General features: G+C 30.6%; 1 protein-coding gene across 2 annotated transcripts; it reads left to right on the top strand.

The window, feature by feature from the left end:
* Positions 1 to 1,629: 1,629 nt before the first annotated feature.
* On the top strand, positions 1,630 to 17,272 carry LOC115707001 (MYB-like transcription factor ETC3). 2 transcript variants are annotated; one of them, XM_030634793.2, is made up of 3 exons: positions 1,630 to 1,784; positions 1,884 to 1,974; positions 16,994 to 17,272. In XM_030634793.2, the coding sequence occupies exons 1-3, from the start codon at positions 1,682 to 1,684 to the stop codon at positions 17,085 to 17,087; spliced, it is 288 nt and encodes a 95-aa protein (XP_030490653.2). In that variant the 5' UTR covers positions 1,630 to 1,681; the 3' UTR covers positions 17,088 to 17,272. The 2 variants fall into 2 exon arrangements, with proteins under 2 accessions (XP_030490653.2, XP_030490654.2); XM_030634794.2 differs by having other exon boundaries at positions 1,887 to 1,974.
* Positions 17,273 to 20,938: the final 3,666 nt, after the last annotated feature.

Genomic DNA, 20,938 nt, shown 5'->3' on the forward strand with positions numbered 1-20,938 from the left:
TTAAAAACAAAAAACTGATTAAAAAAGTATTACCAAACACACCCTAAATCTCTGAAAATTTTGGACTTTGGCGGATGTTAAATAGCTATAACATAGACAATTATGAAAAAATATTAGACTAAAAATTCTCGAGAATGTCGAAACAGATTAGGGTGCATCAGTACACTCTTTTTAGGGCGTGCATTGTAGAAGTACCCTAATGTATTTATGTTTAATTTAACAGGGTAATTTTACAATGCACTCTCTTGAAAGGGATGTACTGATGTACCCTCTACTTGTTTCGGCATCCGAAAAAAATTTTAGTCTAATTTTTTTTTCATATTCATGTACATTATAGCTATTTAAAGTAGCCTACAAAATTTTAAGAAATTTATAATAATTTACAATATAAAAAATAATATCTAAACAGTCTATTTTACACGCGTATAAAATAAAATAGTCACGCATGTAACACAATGTTTGAACGCATTTTTCGGTGTGTTAAACTTTTCTGAATTTCTTAAAATTTTGCAGAATGTCTCAATAACTATATTTTACATGACCATATGAAAAAATTTGATTAAAAAATTATTTCAGATACTAAAACAGATAGAAATGTATTGGTGCATCTCTTTTAAGGAAATACATTATAGAATTTTCCAATTTAACGAACTCTCCATTTGCCAAAGGTTTTTTTTTTTCTTTTACTTATATGCACTCGTAAAAAGGGTGCACCGATGTATTCATATCTATTTCGATATCTATGAGAATTTTTTAGTCTAATTTTTAGTGTTAAATTTATATGCAAATGTCCTAAAATTTTGAAAAATATCTTAAATAACTATAAAAAGATTGTAAAAAAATTTATTTCAGATATTAAAACAAATAATGGTACACCAGTACACTCATTCTAGGGTACATTGTAAAATTTTCCAAATTTATTTATAATTAGGCAATATTTGTGTATTTATTTTTTTTTCTTTTCGAAATGGAAGTCGTACAAAACAACCCCAAATCACTAGCACTAGATTTGGAAACCAAGCTAAAGCAAGAGCCACCTGATTAGTAAACCAGTAACACAAGGCTGTTGTAGATAATTTATAATTTGTTGCAATATAGTCCATCGTGCAATATCTCTACACTACCAACCCTTAAACCCTCTGTAATTGCCCTCAGTTTAGCAACTAAAGAAAGGTGATAAATGGGCAGTAAGAAATGTAGGTGATGCAAACAACACATTAATTCCCTGCTACCACATGAAGACCATGACTAGCACACTTAGCTAGCTATGTGAACCCCTGCAACAACATTGATAGTGCACCTAAGCTAGCAGCCCACTTGACCCAACTTCTTCAAACTCCATCAAATACACCATTCTATAACATCTCTCCACTCCACCCCAAGGAATATACCATTCACTCAATCACAACCCGTAAATTGGATTTTACCTAGTATATGGAATTTCTGATTAATTGGAATTGGAATTGGAGGAGAGACAACAGAAAGTCAATATTAAACAAAAAAATTATTTATTTGTCTGTTTGGTAGGAGGGTGTAGGACATGCTTTTCCCTTGCGTTGAGTCTACGCCTAGCTTTATTAATTAGATCTCTCTGAGACCACATTAAATTTATCCAATTAATATAATAAGTTTTACTATTATAACTCTCCACTATATAAATGCCTCTTCAGTCTTGAATTATATGTATATATCAGTTATACTATTTGTGGAAGTGAAAGTAATAATGGAGAAACGCCGAGGAAATAATGAAGAACCCAACAACTGTATCAGCCCCTGCTCCCAAGGTAATTAATTCAGCTCTGCTCTGGTTTTCTTTCACTATTAGTTTTATATATCATTTGTATAAACATATATGATCTGAGAAATGTAAAATGTATGTGTAGTAGAGGTGAGCAGCATTGAGTGGGAGTTCATACACATGTCAGAGCAAGAGGAAGATCTCATTTTTAGAATGTACAAGCTCGTCGGAGACAGGTATATATGTATATATATATATACAAGCATTACTCACTCATTGTTTCAAATTTTCTCATAAAATTAATGATATATAGCTTCTAATTATATTTTCTTTTAGAAGAGAAACATAAATAACCCCTTTAATTAACATATGTTTAACAAAGCCGTTTAATCTATCTATGTTATATATAAATAGTAGTATCATAGTATGAACCTCGGCCGCCTGACTTGCTCCAAGGTTAGGTATTAGTAGTGTTAAAATGTGTTTTATTGGTGTAATTAAATATGAGATTTTATATAATTTAATATAATAAATTTAAAAGAATATTATTTAATAATATTGTTCACTATCTTTAACGAAAGATCTAAAATTTATGATAAGTTTAACATAAAAAAGTAAATTTGTATTATATTTAACTCACTTTAATATAATATATGAAAAAAGAAATTAATTGATTATTTAATATTTTATTAAAAATATAGAAAAATATTAGTTTTTATTCTTTTATTATATAAATAATAGTAATATAGTAATGTTCAGTGGTATTATAGTAAATAAAAAAATAGTATTTATTATGGGTTAAATTTAATGTAATAATATATTTTGTATTAAATTTGACATAAATTTTAGTATTTACCAAAGTTAGTACACTTTTTAGAACATCATTCATTAGAATATTATTTTTTGGCTATTAGGATTTTCGGCCACTAAATTTTGACATATATCAAATCATGTCTTCTAAACTTTTCTAACCGTTAAAAATTCTATTTGAACTATTGAGATTGTTGAATTTAAGGATTTTTGTTCAATTATATTCAATTTTACTAGTTCTATGATACTTCATATACTAAATCACGCTCTTTAAAGTTTGAAATCTCTAAATCATGTTCATCGAACTTTAACATATACCAAAGTATGTCTCTTTAATTTTCATCAATGTTAGATTTTTTTTTTACTAAAATTGAACAAAAAATCCTTAAATCACACAATCTCAATAGTTCAGGAAGAATTTTCAACAACTTAAAAAATTTAAGAGTATAATTTGAAACATGTTAAAATTCAAGGAAAAAAAATCTTAATTAATTTTTTTTTTAGGCTAATTAGGATTTTTGCCTCATGAACTTTGACATGTACCAAATTATGCCTCATGAACTTTTAAGGTCGTTAAAAATACCCCTTGAACTATTGAGATTGTTGGATTTAAAGACTTTTTTCTAATTTTAGTAAAAAAGTCTAACATGGATGAAAGTTCAAGGGACATAATTTAGTACATGTCAAAGTTCGAGGGGCATGATTTGGTAGATATCAAAGTCTGAAAAGCATGGTTTAGTACATAAACAATCACTGAAATAGTAAAATTGAATAAAATTAGACAAAAGTCATTTAATCCAACAATCTCAATAGTTCAGGGAGTACTTTTAACGACCTTAAAAGTTCAAGAACATGATTTGATACATATTAAAATTTATGGAACAAAAATCTTAATTAGTATTTTTTAAAGTGTACTAAAATATAATAATATAATACTTTTATTGACACACTATTAAAGATGCTCTAAGTATTGTTAGAGTTAGACACGTGATTATTGAATAAGTTAAGTTTTGAACGGCATTCCACGCATGCAAATTTCAAATTTCAAGGTAAAAATCAATAAAAGATCCATCTTTTCACGTGGCCCAACCTATTTGCTTACATTTTTGTCGTTGTGGAAATTCTATTTTTTCTATGATTAGTATCTTTTTTTGTAACGCCCCAATATTTTTCCTTATTTTACAAAATACTAATTTTGATGCATTAATTAAAAAGATTCAAAGCTGTTTGGAAATACACTGGGTTTTACAATAAATATGCAAAAAGGTGAATGATCATTCATATTAAAAACAAAATAAGTAGTTGAGTGCAAAAAAAAAAAAAAATTTGTAACACCCCACTGAGCTGAGATTACTTTACTATAAAAAAAAAAAAACAAAACCAAGGCTCCACTGGCGTTCTAGACCGTTTGCTCGTCCATAGCCCCTCGCAGTATACATACCAGAACTGACCCAACTCATCAAACTTACATTCAATGTTCCCTGTCTATTGCCTGTAGGGGGAAAGTAAGGGGGTGAGCTAAAAGCCCAGTAAGGAAATGCTTATCATACAATACCATATAATATCACACATATCATTAATTTATTTATTAAGTTTTAGCAATATCATACACCTTATTTTATAACTATAGCCAAATAACTGTACACATGAAAACCTTTATCATATAGGTCCATACTAATTGTTCACACCATACATATATACAGAGATCATAACTCCAGTATCATATTCATAACATAATCATATCAATACTATAAATAATAATGTAATTACCATAACATTGACATATCATAGCCATTTCTTACATAACCCGGCCTAGCACGGCCCTAAAGTATCCTGGGCCTAATCGCCCATATAATAACCGGGGCCTATGCAGCCCTACCATTGTTATAGGATAGGGTATCTCTATATTCAACAGTAACATCACTGTATCATACCCACCATAACAATCTCATACACGACTCAGTAAAATGTAGGGTAGGGTATCTCTACATTCAACGGCCTTATCCCGTATCATACCCCACCATGGTCCCCCACTTTACCTGAGACGTTAGCATACAACATACAACATGCAACATACAAATACAACATACAATATATACTGTTCATACAACCATAATCTATGTATCAATTCACAAACTCATATTGTGTCCATACCACACATTCTCAGTACCATACACATATTCATAATAACAAATCATAAATCATATTTCAATACATAAAGAATTTAAGTTTATCCAGATAAACACATACAAAACTATCTAATTTCCTTACCTCAAATCCCGATGCTTAAACTTGTTATCTCGTCACTACTACCTATAATAACACATGGGTCAAGGCTCTAACATTAAAATTCGCACTCTTACAGTACAGCAGAAAGAATACTATTTTTGACCAATAACTACACGAATTCAGTGGAAATTTCCTTCATAAAAATTATAGAAAATTAAATTATCTTTCCAATGATATAAAGATCACTAAAAATGGATTAAAACTGAGAGAGTTATGATAGTTTTACTAAAACTATTTCTGAGAAGGAATATGGAGTAACGAATCACAGTAGACATCGGGAATCCAAAGTTTTGATACTGAAATATTCCAAATCAGAGAATACTCTCTTCATAAAAGTTTTAGAAGATCGAATTCCCTTTCTAATGACACTAAAATCTTTAAAATCGGAGTTATAACGTAAGAGATATAGATATTATACCGAAACAGTTTTCTAGAAATCCTGAAACAAATGGATTTCGAACTACAGCAATAAAACAATAATTTTGACTTAGAATATTCAATAATTAGTGAATGGTTTCTTCATAAAACATTTAGAAAATTGAATTATCTTTTCAACGGTACCAAGATAGCTAGAATCAGATCATTATTCAGAGAGATATTTGAATTTTACTGAGACAACTTATATAGAAAATATAAAAAAAACGATTTACAACAAACAACGTAGAAATACTAATTTTTGACATAGATAAATTTCGATTCAGTAAAACCTTTCTTCATAAGAATTATGGGAAATTGAATAAGCTTTCTATAAGCACCAAGATTGCGAGAATCGGATGAGTATTTAAAGAGATATGACAGTTTTACTGAAACATGTTTCATTCTGAAAAATAAGAAAAGGAGACCTACGAATATTCTCCTATTGTGATCAATAAATAAGTAAATGTAGAGTTTCTTACCTCAAATACATCGAGCTGCTTGGATCGATAGACATAAGATGATGGTGATCAAAGATGAGAGTGAAGAGTGGTATAGATTTGGCTAAGGATGTAATGGAAAGAATTTGAAAATTTTAGGGTTAGTCTTGCTCAGATAGATGGGAAGAATAGAACGATATAATTTTAGGGTTAATGAAACCTATACTATTTTGACTCTTATTAGGTTTAGTTTTATGAATAATAATAATATTAACATAATAGCAATAACAATATAATAAATTATTAAATAAACAAATATCTTACTTTTAAATTTAAATTGTAACCTCTAAATCTCGTAACTTTAGGGCTTAGTTTTCACCTAAAAAAATTACGAATTATGATATGATTATTTCTACAAAATTTATAGATCTTTGAATTATCTTTCCAACGCCACTGGAATCACCTCAATCGGAGTTATAAAACTCCAGATATGGTCATTTTCGTAAAACAGTTTCTAAACCTGCGAATTTCTCTAAACTTACGATTTTTTTCTAACATTAATAAAATAATAATATTATTTAATACCACTTATACAATTAATTAAATCTAATAAATATATTATAAAAACCTAATGGACTTTCATATCGGGCTTTAATTAAACGATTACCTACTTATGAAAATATCATAATATTTTACTTTCGTAGTCAATACAACTTTAACTTTCTTTAAAAAATGGTACAACTACTCTAAGCAATAATATCAACTCACTAACAACACAAATAAATGAATTAATTATCCTCGCACAATTAATATCCAAACGAAAAATTAAATACTATTTTAAACTGGATATTACATTCTACCCTCCTTAAAAGAAATTTCGTCCTCGAAATTTAACTTACCAACACTCGGGGTGTTGAATCTTCATGTCTTTCACCACTTACCACATTACCTCCTTATCTACTATATGGAGCCAACAAATATGCATTTAACCTATATCTTGTCGATCAATCCATAACACATATAATACAAATAACTTACTAATTAAGCATTATTATTTCTCTATACATTATTTAAATATCAAAACGTACTCTATCATAATAAATTACATATACATGCTTTAAATACATAAGTTTTGCAATAGCATGCTCATAATATTATAAAAAAAAATTCTTCTCTTATGACCATCCTTACATGACATTAAGAGTGAAACTATTTATTCTTCTATAAGCATCCTTACATGCTATTAAGAGTAAAACTATTTATTCTCTAAATGAACATCCTTACATGTCACTCGAGAACACATAATACAATACAAAATAATAAACACAAGGAGTAGGGTAGAAGACCTTATGCAAACTTCTCTTTAATCATTCCCACTCTTTAGTTAAATGTTATTACGTATAAAAATCTTACTTCTCTACTTGATTTTCTACTATAAGGCTACAGTGTCATTCTTTCAATTTCATAGATGTTACTCACTCATCGATAGACACTTGTTCCATGACACTTGGAATAAACATGTAAGCTCTTAAAAAAAAGTCTTCTATATATAAATATTTAATGATCCATTTCGACCACTTTTTTGTCTAACATTCACTTCTTGATATCCTTTATCCATGTATTCATTGCACTTGTCACGCCTTCCCATTTTTCTAGGCAACCGCTGTTGGTTTCTTTTGTAGTCACTTTCTTGTATCACTCTATTGTATTTTCTTCGCTAATCTCTCCTATGGTGCTTGGTCCTCCATTACTCCTTTCAACCAAGTTGACTTGATTATGAGATTATCTAGTTTTCCACACTTACTTTTATCTTCTAGGCAAACATGAGATAACAAATTCAGTCTTTCACTAAGATTTCAAATAGATGTGCCGAATTCAAGTTGATTATGTTTTGTCCCTTCCTCGAAGAAAGACGATCAAGCAATTCCCAATCATGGTCCTCGCGGATCAGATCATCCATATAATATACAAAAAGAAACTCCAGATATTTGGTATCCTTCTCTTTGAATGAGATCTCAATTCCAGCGACAGTTTTATTAGATATCGCCGATAAGCATCTAAATTTCATTTTATCATTTATTAACTAAATATTAACTAAGAGATGAACCTAATCCAGAATATGAACCATAAAAGAAAATACCAAGTAAACCGATCAGCAGAGCACCAGTTACAGTACCTATTATCCAAAGAGGAATCCTTCCAGTAGTATCGGCCATTTGTCCTACTTTCCTCCATATTTCATCAGGTGGTGTTACATTGCTATACTGATGAAGTCTAAATCTGCAATGCTGATAGATTTGTGTAATTGTGTTCAATGATTGTTTCTTCTATTATACTAACCTTCTGGGTATCACATCACTTTCATATTTATAATACCATGTATTTTTCTAACCATATTTATGTCTTACATATTGTAGACCTCTATAGTTCACAAAATAAATCCCAACTTCTTAATTGCACTGTTAAGACCTCCAAAATCTAAAACCAACTTACATTCGAGTACAGACCATCTACTTTTAGTTAAGTAAGATCATACCTTACATATGCTAAAATATCGTAAGTGCATTAGTAACCCTTTAAAACGAGTTCAACCCTAACATAGGTTAGGTAGCCCAATTATTTATTTATCATTTACTATTTAACCATAGGTTAATCATGTAATCTCATAATATATCAATCAACCAAGTTGTCGGGGTAAGGATACTATATACATGATTGACAAATCATGCCGAACAGGCCTTACTCTGTTCATCGTTATTATACCTCCTACACCCCACTTGTATCTGATTTGCTACTAGAGACTCACTTTTTATAATTATTTAGTCAGGGCTCTTTGACTCGTACTTCCTAAACTACCTTTAAAAATAAGTCCATACTTCACTTAAGCATCTTCATTCCATATCTGAATGCAATCATGTTATCAATGTATACATCCCTTTCTCTTTCCTTATAAGTTCCTCACTTCCAATTAGATAAACTTTAATTATTTTCCAAACAATGGCTATTGTCGTATTCCATCTTAGTATGTTCCTCTAGGATATTGCTCCATTACTAGCCCTCTAGGTCGAGAAAATTTCAAATATTTGTCTGAATTCTTAGCTCTTGACAACTTTAACTTTTGGCAGATCTGATGTCATTCTTTCTTCTAACACTATATAGCATAGAAATGTCACCTCTCTTGACCAAAATTAACACTTTTGTAAGTTTTTTTTTTCTTACTTGCTTCTATTCACTTAAACATACTCATACTATTGTCCACAAACCAAATCATGAGTGGATTGTAGTATCATTTGCATACTCTGTGCCTTTTATGTTGCTTGATCATTTTATAATCCCAACACTTCACAAAAACTCGTATGGTCCTTGTCGTTCCATGAAATTCTTCTAGATGTATCACTCATGATCTCCAATTTTTTTTTCATCCTTTACGAAGCTATATCTATGATCTCCAAGTTGTCAAGTTTGAATTGTTCTGTATAGTTGTCCTCTGTGTTGCCTCTCATTCATGTTGTACCCAAATTGTTAGCCGTGTCTAAATCTTCTTTTTCTTCCTCCTTTGAAATTGTCTTTATCGAAACCATGCGCATTTTACTTTATTGTCTCCTCACAAAGTAGCTGACCTTGAGTTTGAAACTTACCATTTTTCTTCGGTAATCTAATATTTGTTGATGCTCTACTTATCTCTTGGTGTTCAAGATACCTTCATAAGTCATTACTTTAAAAAAAAATTATATCAGGTTTCTTTTTCACTTCTTATTCTAGATTCTGTTCAGTACGCTACACTCCTTTCTACGTGATGGCATAGTCCTCTTTGGACCAATTTGTATAATAGACTTTTCTCTAAAGTCTTCATATACAATATTCATACTTCTTACCATCTAACTTAGGGGTGTGTATCCATAGAATATCCATCAAGATAGTACTTGCTCCTTATAGGTCTATTCTTTCATCTTTCTTAATAAGTGAGTTTCATAAAATACCCTATCTAGTCTAGTATAGCATCCACTATCTTAAATCATTCCCTACTCCCTATAGGTTGGGCTTCCTTTCATAACTAGGTGTAGAGACTTCATCTTTAACCATTTGTAGACAGGTGCAATTCTATGCATCGATACTTAGTTGGCTATTGGTACATTTCATTATGTGCTTCAAGTTCCACTACTAGTGTTGGTGATCTATTGTGCTGAGCCTGTGGAAACTCTTCAACAAATCGTCTTAGTCATGCTCACATTCCTTCCAATGCCTCTATTAGATCGTTAGCCTTAACTACTATTTGGTTCTCTGGAACATCAACCATTTGTGGGTCAGCGGAACGTACATCCTTAGCCCCCACCTCTACTGGTTGTTCCTTTCACAAAGATTCTAACTGATCTTCTAATTGCATGTGTGAGCTCTTACAAGAAAGGTTGATTTAAAAGAAACAAAAGAGTTCAATTATAGGGAGAAAAGATTCCATGAACATATCTAAACTTAATGTTGTCAAGCTTAACTAGTAATAATCTATTTATCAAACAAAGTCTTATGAATTCGTAATATAATTTATTCTAAATTTTCAAGAAAGGAACATTGTCCTTCCTAGATTCAATTCAAGGCAATAAAGAAATATAAAACCTATTCATCTTCTTCGTAAAAAGTGTAATCAATCATAAGGGGTAATATTCTCTTAATTTCTCTAAGCACCCACTACAGATGAGGCTCTAATTCTAGGAAACATATTTTAACAAAAAAAATCTATGTATCACATATAAAACTATTAATAGCAATACTGAGCATATTAAAACTAACACTTACGTTATAGTGAGAGGTATCTTTTTAGTCTTCTGTATGTATACTGTGAGTATCCTTCGGGCTAAGGAACGATCGGCTCTGATACCAACTGTAACGCCCCAATATTTTTCCTTATTTTACAAAATACTAATTTTGATGCATTAATTAAAAAGATTCAAAGCTGTTTGGAAATACACAGTGGGTTTTACAATAAATATGCAAAAAGGTGAATGATCATTCATATTAAAAACAAAATAAGTAGTTGAGTGCAAAAAAAAAAAAAAAAATTGTAACACCCCACTGAGCTGAGATTACTTTACTATAAAAAAAAAAAAACAAAACCAAGGCTCCACTGGCGTTCTAGACCGTTTGCTCGTCCATAGCCCCTCGCAGTATACATACCAGAACTGACCCAACTCATCAAACTTACATTCAATGTTCCCTGTCTATTGCCTGTAGGGGGAAAGTAAGGGGGTGAGCTAAAAGCCCAGTAAGGAAATGCTTATCATACAATACCATATAATATCACACATATCATTAATTTATTTATTAAGTTTTAGCAATATCATACACCTTATTTTATAACTATAGCCAAATAACTGTACACATGAAAACCTTTATCATATAGGTCCATACTAATTGTTCACACCATACATATATACAGAGATCATAACTCCAGTATCATATTCATAACATAATCATATCAATACTATAAATAATAATGTAATTACCATAACATTGACATATCATAGCCATTTCTTACATAACCCGGCCTAGCCTGGCCCTAAAGTATCCTGGGCCTAATCTGCCCATATAATAACCTGGGCCTATGCAGCCCTACCATTGTTATAGGATAGGGTATCTCTATATTCAACAGTAACATCACTGTATCATACCCACCATAACAATCTCATACACGACTCAGTAAAATGTAGGGTAGGGTATCTCTACATTCAACGGCCTTATCCCGTATCATACCCCACCATGGTCCCCCACTTTACCTGAGACGTTAGCATACAACATACAACATGCAACATACAAATACAACATACAATATATACTGTTCATACAACCATAATCTATGTATCAATTCACAAACTCATATTGTGTCCATACCACACATTCTCAGTACCATACACATATTCATAATAACAAATCATAAATCATATTTCAATACATAAAGAATTTAAGTTTATCCAGATAAACACATACAAAACTATCTAATTTCCTTACCTCAAATCCCGATGCTTAAACTTGTTATCTCGTCACTACTACCTATAATAACACATGGGTCAAGGCTCTAACATTAAAATTCGCACTCTTACAGTACAGCAGAAAGAATACTATTTTTGACCAATAACTACACGAATTCAGTGGAAATTTCCTTCATAAAAATTATAGAAAATTAAATTATCTTTCCAATGATATAAAGATCACTAAAAATGGATTAAAACTGAGAGAGTTATGATAGTTTTACTAAAACTATTTCTGAGAAGGAATATGGAGTAACGAATCACAGTAGACATCGGGAATCCAAAGTTTTGATACTGAAATATTCCAAATCAGAGAATACTCTCTTCATAAAAGTTTTAGAAGATCGAATTCCCTTTCTAATGACACTAAAATCTTTAAAATCGGAGTTATAACGTAAGAGATATAGATATTATACCGAAACAGTTTTCTAGAAATCCTGAAACAAATGGATTTCGAACTACAGCAATAAAACAATAATTTTGACTTAGAATATTCAATAATTAGTGAATGGTTTCTTCATAAAACATTTAGAAAATTGAATTATCTTTTCAACGGTACCAAGATAGCTAGAATCAGATCATTATTCAGAGAGATATTTGAATTTTACTGAGACAACTTATATAGAAAATATAAAAAAACGATTTACAACAAACAGCGTAGAAATACTAATTTTTGACATAGATAAATTTCGATTCAGTAAAACCTTTCTTCATAAGAATTATGGGAAATTGAATAAGCTTTCTATAAGCACCAAGATTGCGAGAATCGGATGAGTATTTAAAGAGATATGACAGTTTTACTGAAACATGTTTCATTCTGAAAAATAAGAAAAGGAGACCTACGAATATTCTCCTATTGTGATCAATAAATAAGTAAATGTAGAGTTTCTTACCTCAAATACATCGAGCTGCTTGGATCGATAGACATAAGATGATGGTGATCAAAGATGAGAGTGAAGAGTGGTATAGATTTGGCTAAGGATGTAATGGAAAGAATTTGAAAATTTTAGGGTTAGTCTTGCTCAGATAGATGGGAAGAATAGAACGATATAATTTTAGGGTTAATGAAACCTATACTATTTTGACTCTTATTAGGTTTAGTTTTATGAATAATAATAATATTAACATAATAGCAATAACAATATAATAAATTATTAAATAAACAAATATCTTACTTTTAAATTTAAATTGTAACCTCTAAATCTCGTAACTTTAGGGCTTAGTTTTCACCTAAAAAAATTACGAATTATGATATGATTATTTCTACAAAATTTATAGATCTTTGAATTATCTTTCCAACGCCACTGGAATCACCTCAATCGGAGTTATAAAACTCCAGATATGGTCATTTTCGTAAAACAGTTTCTAAACCTGCGAATTTCTCTAAACTTACGATTTTTTCTAACATTAATAAAATAATAATATTATTTAATACCACTTATACAATTAATTAAATCTAATAAATATATTATAAAAACCTAATGACTTTCATATCGGGCTTTAATTAAACGATTACCTACTTATGAAAATATCATAATATTTTACTTTCGTAGTCAATACAACTTTAACTTTCTTTAAAAAATGGTACAACTACTCTAAGCAATAATATCAACTCACTAACAACACAAATAAATGAATTAATTATCCTCGCACAATTAATATCCAAACGAAAAATTAAATACTATTTTAAACTGGATATTACATTTTTAAAAGGGACAGAATTAGTAAAATATTATAATTTACAATCAATTCATTCAACATTTCTTTTTTTCGAAGATAAATTCCCCCATTTAAATTATGTATCAAATGTACTAATACCCTACCCCATTCATCTGGAAATCTTAGTTCAAACCCTTCGTTACTAGGTAAAAGATGTCTCTTCTTTACATTTATTACGGCTTTTTCTTCATCAATATTATAGTTGGAATAGATTTCGTATTCGTATTCCAAAAAAATCTATTTCGTTTTTTTTAAAAAGTAATCTAAGATTCTTTTTGTTCCTGTATAATTTAATATTTTTTAAATATAATTATAAAATAATAAAGAATATATTGTGACATAAGTGCCAAAAAGTTGATTTTAATGCAAAAAAATTTCTAATCTCAAAAATTGACAGGAATAATCTCAAAAGTCATATTTTTTTGTTTGTCTATTAGTGCCCAATTTTAACAAATTTGTTAAATACTAATAAAATGCTACATGTCAGTTTTTTATTAGTTCAAATCATATAATTTCAATTAAAAATAATTTAAAATTCTTCAAAAAATTAAAATAATATAAAAAAAACTAAACATGGGAAAAACTCTACCTCTCTCTCTCTCTCTCTCTCTCTCTCTCTCTCTCTCTCTCTCTCTCTCTCTCTCTCTCTCTCTCTCTACCACACTCTCTTTGTCTTCTCTCGTGTGATGTTGACTTAGTTGGGGGCCAGACATCTCCGACGACAGTGGTCCAAGGAAAGCATATATTTGGAATCCCCAGGTCCCGAAACCCAAAACTCGGTCCTCCCTCCTTTACTTGACCACTCGAGCTCACCCCCTCTCTCATTTCTTTCTCTTTTCTCTGTCAAACAGCCATGGCTAGGCCCGACCAACGACAACCATTCTCGATCACCAAGGTCAAAATGAACCCCGAAAACTCAAAACTCAAATCTTGACCTTCCACCCTCTAGCCCCCTCATTGTCTGTCTTTCTCCCTCTCTCTTTCTCAGTTGTGTACGATGCTGCTGACTCCAATAATTGAAGACCGAAATGGAGGCCACGGATGGCCTCTCCAAGTCTCGAGAGGCCAAAAAAATGAAGAGGATTTCGTCTGAGAAATTGAGGGTACAGTCGAATTCATATAAATAGGGGATTTGAGTTTTTGTTTAAGGGGAATCTCAGGAGTAGAGTTACATGGCAGAGACTACATGTTTGAGTGAATTGGAGTTTCTTAGCTAGAGGTTTGACCATCTTGCTGTGAATTATAAGAAAATTGGCTAAGTCTGAAAGCTCTAATTTCTAAAGAGAGAAACTAGAGAGATGCTCTCGCTTGATGGAGAGGAGCTCTTCTTTTATAGGGAAATATGTGTTATTAAAATAATAATAAATATTTCAATAAATATGAAAAAATATATTTATGTTATTTGTGACTGTTGATGATGATCTGATGGTGAAATTGAATTCGAAGGTCGGTCGTCAATTTTTGAAACCTAAGTCGCGTTCGCAGGACCCACTTCGGGTAAGTTGTAGTTTAAATTCGTAACTCTCTTGAGGACAAAATGTGGAGTTGATAATTTTAAAATTGTCATTGGAGTGTGAGACAAGACTTGATAGAGTATTAAAATAAAATTAAAAGTCAAGCTGAATCGTGTGAATTAGATCAATATTGAGTGAGTTATGACCATTTTACTGAATGATATTCTTGGACCAGCGCCCAGGTTGACATCCAGCTCTCAGGTTAACATTAAGCGCCTAGGTTGACATCTAATGCTCAGGTTGACATATGACGTCAACCTAAACGCTAGGTGAGTGGGAAAACGTGTTGGGAATATATTTTTTGATGCCTAAATGATATTTTGACATTACTTAACTAATTTTTGTGTTTTGGTGAAGTCATTCGATTCTCGGGGATGTTGTTGTTTCACGGAATTGAGAGACTCGAAATTGCTCGATTTACCAGTAAGTCACTTTGCCGAAAAAGTAAAAATATGAAGTTGTGAATTTGATTTGTCTGACTTCATAGCTCTCAGTTACTATGAAAAACTAGACGAATGCTTGATACAAAATTAGAATCGAATAAGCAAAACCCAAAGCACTAGGTCACCTGTTAACCTGGGCATTGGGTGCTCTTTTTGGAGCTTCTGGGAAGCCGTTTAAATACTTCAAAGGTTATTGAAATTGAGGATGGGGTCTCCTACCCTATTTTCGACCATGACAAAGAGAAAGCTCGGAGTAAAATTTGCATTTGGATTATCGAAACCAGCGCACTAGGTCAACCTAGGCACTTGGCTCAATTTTCATGCCCCTAGAATTCTCGTTTTCTCCCCGAGATTACTTGTATCTACATTAATTCTGATGACGAAAAAAAAGGCCCGGAACATTTTTTTAGAAACATGATTGGTAACAGCCCAGGTTGATAAAATGTCAACCTGGGTGCTAGGCCCAACCACTAGGTGTCAACTTGGGCACTGGGTCAGTTTCAGGCCACCAAAATGGTTCCGTTCAATTCCCAAAAAACTTGTATCTTAATCTTTGAAAAAAAAAGGAGAATATGCCGAAAATAATTCTAAAAAAAACTTCTTAGAATTGGCTCAGGTTGACAAAATATCGACCTGGGCGCTGGCCCTCTTTCTGGCTCCCAAGACAGTCTGTTTCTTCTCTAAAAGTACTTATTTCCTCATTTTTTATGAAGACAAAGAAAATGCACAGGATAGTTCTTCAATTTGATGCTTGGAAGCACCTCAGGTTGACAAAATGTCAACATGGGTGCTGGGTGCTTGGGGCACCTAGTGCTCTGGGTGCTCAAAAACGAAAGTGCTCCGAATTTGATTCTGATGCCTCAAATATATTAGTGACATGTCTAATTCATGTCCCAGTACAAAGTTTGATCTATTTGCACTAAGATGGCCTCAAAAATTGAAGTCCTAGATGGGTTGTTAACTTGGACACTGGGTGAAACCCTAAGCGCCCGAGTTGATTTCTATGATATTGTTTCATATATTTTTAGTTTCAGGGCCTCGGACTTGGATTCCTATTGACTTCATTACTCAGAATACTGAAGGATGATGACTTGAAAATAACTTGTTGGGATCTAAATACCTAATTCGGAGCCTCGAAGTCAACCTGCGCAGGGCTAGGGACCCTTTCCTAAGTTGATTGTTATGACTCAAGTTCTTTCACTCCGGGAATATTTTTCTTCTTGTCACGTGTCAAATATTGATGTCCACGTTATCAAAACTACTTTTAGTATAAACATTTATCTACATGAAAGTAAATTTTTTAGGAATTTATGCTGCAATATTTTTTAAAAAGTATATTAATTATTAAGATATAATTAAATTTTGTATCTTGTTATATGTGTGCTTAAATTTCACATAGCTTTTGTTTTATATCAAATTTGGTATAATTTTTGTCACGTTATTTTTTTTTTTAAAAAAAATCCTTTTATCACACTAATGAAGTACATTATTTACAAAAATAAGTTATATTTTAACAATCTATTACCAATATGCAAATGCTACACATAATTTGTAAAAGTTATCATCCCATATGTAAGTTGTAAGAATTTGTACACTGTACACACAGATGGGGTCTTATAGCTGGACGGATTCCGGGTCGTAAAGCAGAAGAAATTGAGAGATTTTGGCTGATGAAACATAGACAAGTGTTTGACAAATAAAAGAAGCTACAAACATCCATCCATATATGTAATTTATAATGCATAATTTTTTTTTTCTCTCCCTCATTTTAATGACTCTGTTTATTTACATTATTATATATTTATATCATACTAGGAATTCTCAATTTAGTGTTATATTTATGATTATAAGAAATGCATGGGCAAAAGAGTTGAAAAATTATTATTAGAGCATTTTAATATATATATATAAATATATCTATTCTATATAAAGTGTGTCTATATAACTGAAATTTTTGGTTTATGAGAAATTTATGGGTGACTTTTTTTAAAAAATTTTTTATTCAAAAATAACAATTTTTTTATTCAAAAATAACAATTTTTTTTGCTAAGGTTAACGGGGTTAAATCCCCCAAAACCCAAAAACCCATGTTGCTATTTAATACGCAGAGCACATTCTTTTTCGAACCCTAAAATCGACACTCTCGTCTCTCTATTTGTTCCACTATACTCAAATATCATGATCGACTTCTCTATACGTGAGTGTCTATTTTTTCCACTCCACTCAAATTCCATGATGGACTTCTCTCAGTGTAATTTTGCGTCAATAGTATCTAGGTGAGATGATAATTTAGTTTTATTACTTTTAATTGATTTGAAAATTACTTTTATTATTATCATTCATTGAATCATTTATATTACAGTTGAGATTTGTTGATTTTTGGTTTGGTTATTGATTTATTTATTTCTTTTGAAAACATGGGGTTCTATCTGAGCTTAAATTATTTGGAATTGTGCAAATAGGTTAATGGGATTAAGAAGCTTCATGGAAGGTATTTTTATATTTTTACATCGAACTCAAACCATTTTTTTTTTCTTCTATTAAGTTTCAAAATTGCTCAGAAATTGAATTGAAACCCTATTTTGGGCCATTCAAATTCAATTTTAATTGAAGAAACTTCAGTCATAAAAATCTAAAGAAGGAACATGTGTGCATTATGCGTTATAAAAGGAATACAGAAACATGTGTGCATTATGTGTGCTTAGGGTATTCACTTTTTATATATATCTTCTTTGGTGAATAATTTTAATCTATTGACATTTAATTTTGAAAAACATTCATTTGTATTCTATTGATTTTGTGATTTGGGTTTTTTTGTCATATGATAGAAGATTTTATTACGATTCTTTTCAAGTTAGGGATGGTCGACATTCTGAATTAATTTCATGAGTAGATAGATAGAATTCCACATACCAGATGAGATTAAAACTGAATTTGTCTTTGAAGGAGCACTACGAACGACTTTGCCTTCCTCCAGAATGACGATTCAATTGCATGATTCCTCCTCCACTAAATACCAGGTCGGTCATCTATAAGTGTTTTGCTCTTAAGTTTTTCATTACTCTTTTTTAGTTCTTTTTGGTTCTAAGATGGAGTAAATAGCTAATGTATGATACTTCTCTTGGTATTTTAGAAACTAATTGAGTGGCGAAATAGCAGATATTAAGTATGGAAGGTAAACATAATGCTTGTGCTCTTTGTTGACTTTATTTTTTATGATAGATGAATTCAATTGATCTTTTTATTGAGTATTGGAGTCTGGCATATTTCTTTATTAGTATTTTAAGGAAGTATATGAGAAATTCAAGTATGTACTAATAAATTTTTATTTGTTTTTGTTAGCACATTTAATTTGGAAATGTATTATACTTTCAAAGGTCTGAAAGGATGAGGTTTGATAGAGCTCATCTACATGTCTATAGTCCTATTTTTGTAATGACATTAAGATATTTGACAAGGTTAATCTATTTTCACTAAATTTTATTTATTACGTTTTGATTCTTATAGCATTTTTTTTCCTTTTTTTTTTTTTTTTCAATTTTACATTCATATAGACCAAACATAAAAGATTTGCTTTTATTAAAAAATATTTTCACCCATAAGAAATTTTACTAAAGGGTTGCTTCTTGAGGACCGTGACCCTCTTACAACACCCTACGACTGCTTATATGCAGCTAGCTCCTTATTTGATGAGGTGATTTAGATGAAAAATGACCTGATCTATACAAAATTTGGTATTGGACGTGCTAGGATAATGACTTCATTATTATAGAGACTCAATAGATGATCTTGTTTACTTTTAGGATAATGACATTGAATACTTGTAACTGTTTTAAAGATTGAATGGAAGGCATAGAGAAGGGGGCAAAGGAAGAGGACTCCTCTTCACCCATCGATTTTCTTTGAGTTGTTCTTCACCGAAATACACTCGCGATGAAATCAGCCTCTCACTCAGCGATGCATATGGAAATCAGGTAAAATATTTTCATTTGAAATACAACATTGAATTGGGGGATTAATTAATTGATTGCCTAATTTTGGCGATGGAATTGAAAAAGGTGTATGCTCCTCGACTAGACGATCCACGATCGAAGACATTCAAGCGTTGCTTGATTGATACATATGAGATATCAGGGTCTTGTACTTATTAGATCTGACATCTCTACCTGTATTGTACCAGAGTGGTTATGATAGTTGGAAATCAGAGAAGCATCTCTGTGGTAGAGAAGTTCAAGGTAAAATCTAATTTACATGAGATATTATTTTTGTTTTCTATTTCTTTAATCTAATCTGATTAAAACAATATATTGTATGTGTTTGGATGTAGAATCTTCATGATTCTTAAATATAATCTAATTTTCAATAATATATGTATATTGCATTTTTTTTACATTTGAATATGAAATTAAATATTTGTTACGATTATGATTAAGGGAAGATTTTGTTAATCAAAATTAATCTTCTTTTCTCAAAATTTTGAATTTTGTGGGTTTTGAAATTTGAGCTAATCTGAGTTGAAATAGAAGTTGGATTTTGTTTTTTGTTGCAAGAATGAAGATAGACAAGAGGATGTGAGGATGTGGCATTGAAAGAGATGGTTGTTCGAATATCAAGAGAAGCACAAGAACAAGAATATCAAATAGGCGAGAGCAGTTGAACTAAGTCGTTCAAGGTACAAATTTTGTAATTTCATATTGCTTTTTATAATTTCATGACCTGATAGTTTGTTTCACTGTGTATAAGTTTATTATTTGTGATCAATATTGTCCATATCTATGTAGGTGGGAGTTAAATTGTTGACGATGATGAAGCAATTGAATTTGAATTTTTTGGCTACTGATTAATATATGAAACAAAAGAATGTATTTTGTTTATATTTTGAATTTTGATGAACAATTTACATATTTTTCTTGAAACTATTTGTTGTATACTTCTCCAATCTTTAATGAATAGAAAGAGTATATATAGTACAACATTATGTTTGGACTCCAGATGATCCCATTGTTGCAACAATCTCACTTAATAACTAATAATATTTTTTTTAAAAAAAAATATTAATTGTATTACGTTTTATTTGTTTTAAAAAATATATTTTTTCTTCAATTATTAATTGTATTACTTTAAATAAAGTAGAAAATAACTAGCATAAAATTTACTATACGTGCCTCGCACTTAGCTTTTTACTAGTATATATATATATATATATGGGTATGCTCTTAATGGGTATTACCCATGTATGGGTATTTTATTCTTGACCATTGGATCAAATATCTAATGGTTAATATTTATAATCATTAATTAAATATTAAAAAATTAATATTTCCTATTTTGTTATTATCTATATTCCTAAAATAGATAAAACTATTAATAGAAATAAAAAATTTATAAATGGAATTGTTATTTAAAAAATAAAACACACTAAAAAAATTAACAAATTTTTTTTTTTAATAAAAATCATTTTAAAGATTAAAAAGAAAAAAAAATGTATATTTATCTTTTTATAAAATTTCTTCATACTAGAATTCTAAATTGCATTACTGAAAATAAAAAA

The sequence above is a fragment of the Cannabis sativa genome, chromosome 1 (genome assembly GCF_029168945.1).
Source record: "Cannabis sativa cultivar Pink pepper isolate KNU-18-1 chromosome 1, ASM2916894v1, whole genome shotgun sequence".
Classification (NCBI taxonomy): domain Eukaryota; kingdom Viridiplantae; phylum Streptophyta; class Magnoliopsida; order Rosales; family Cannabaceae; genus Cannabis; species Cannabis sativa.

Bases quoted from the DNA above. Each gene is read 5' to 3' on its own strand.
- LOC115707001 (XM_030634793.2), top strand. From the start codon at position 1,682: ATGTATATATCAGTTATACTATTTGTGGAAGTGAAAGTAATAATGGAG. The intron at 1,785-1,883 runs GTAATTAATTCA...ATGTATGTGTAG, and splicing joins TATCAGCCCCTGCTCCCAAG to TAGAGGTGAGCAGCATTGAG. The intron at 1,975-16,993 runs GTATATATGTAT...CTGTACACACAG, and splicing joins TACAAGCTCGTCGGAGACAG to ATGGGGTCTTATAGCTGGAC.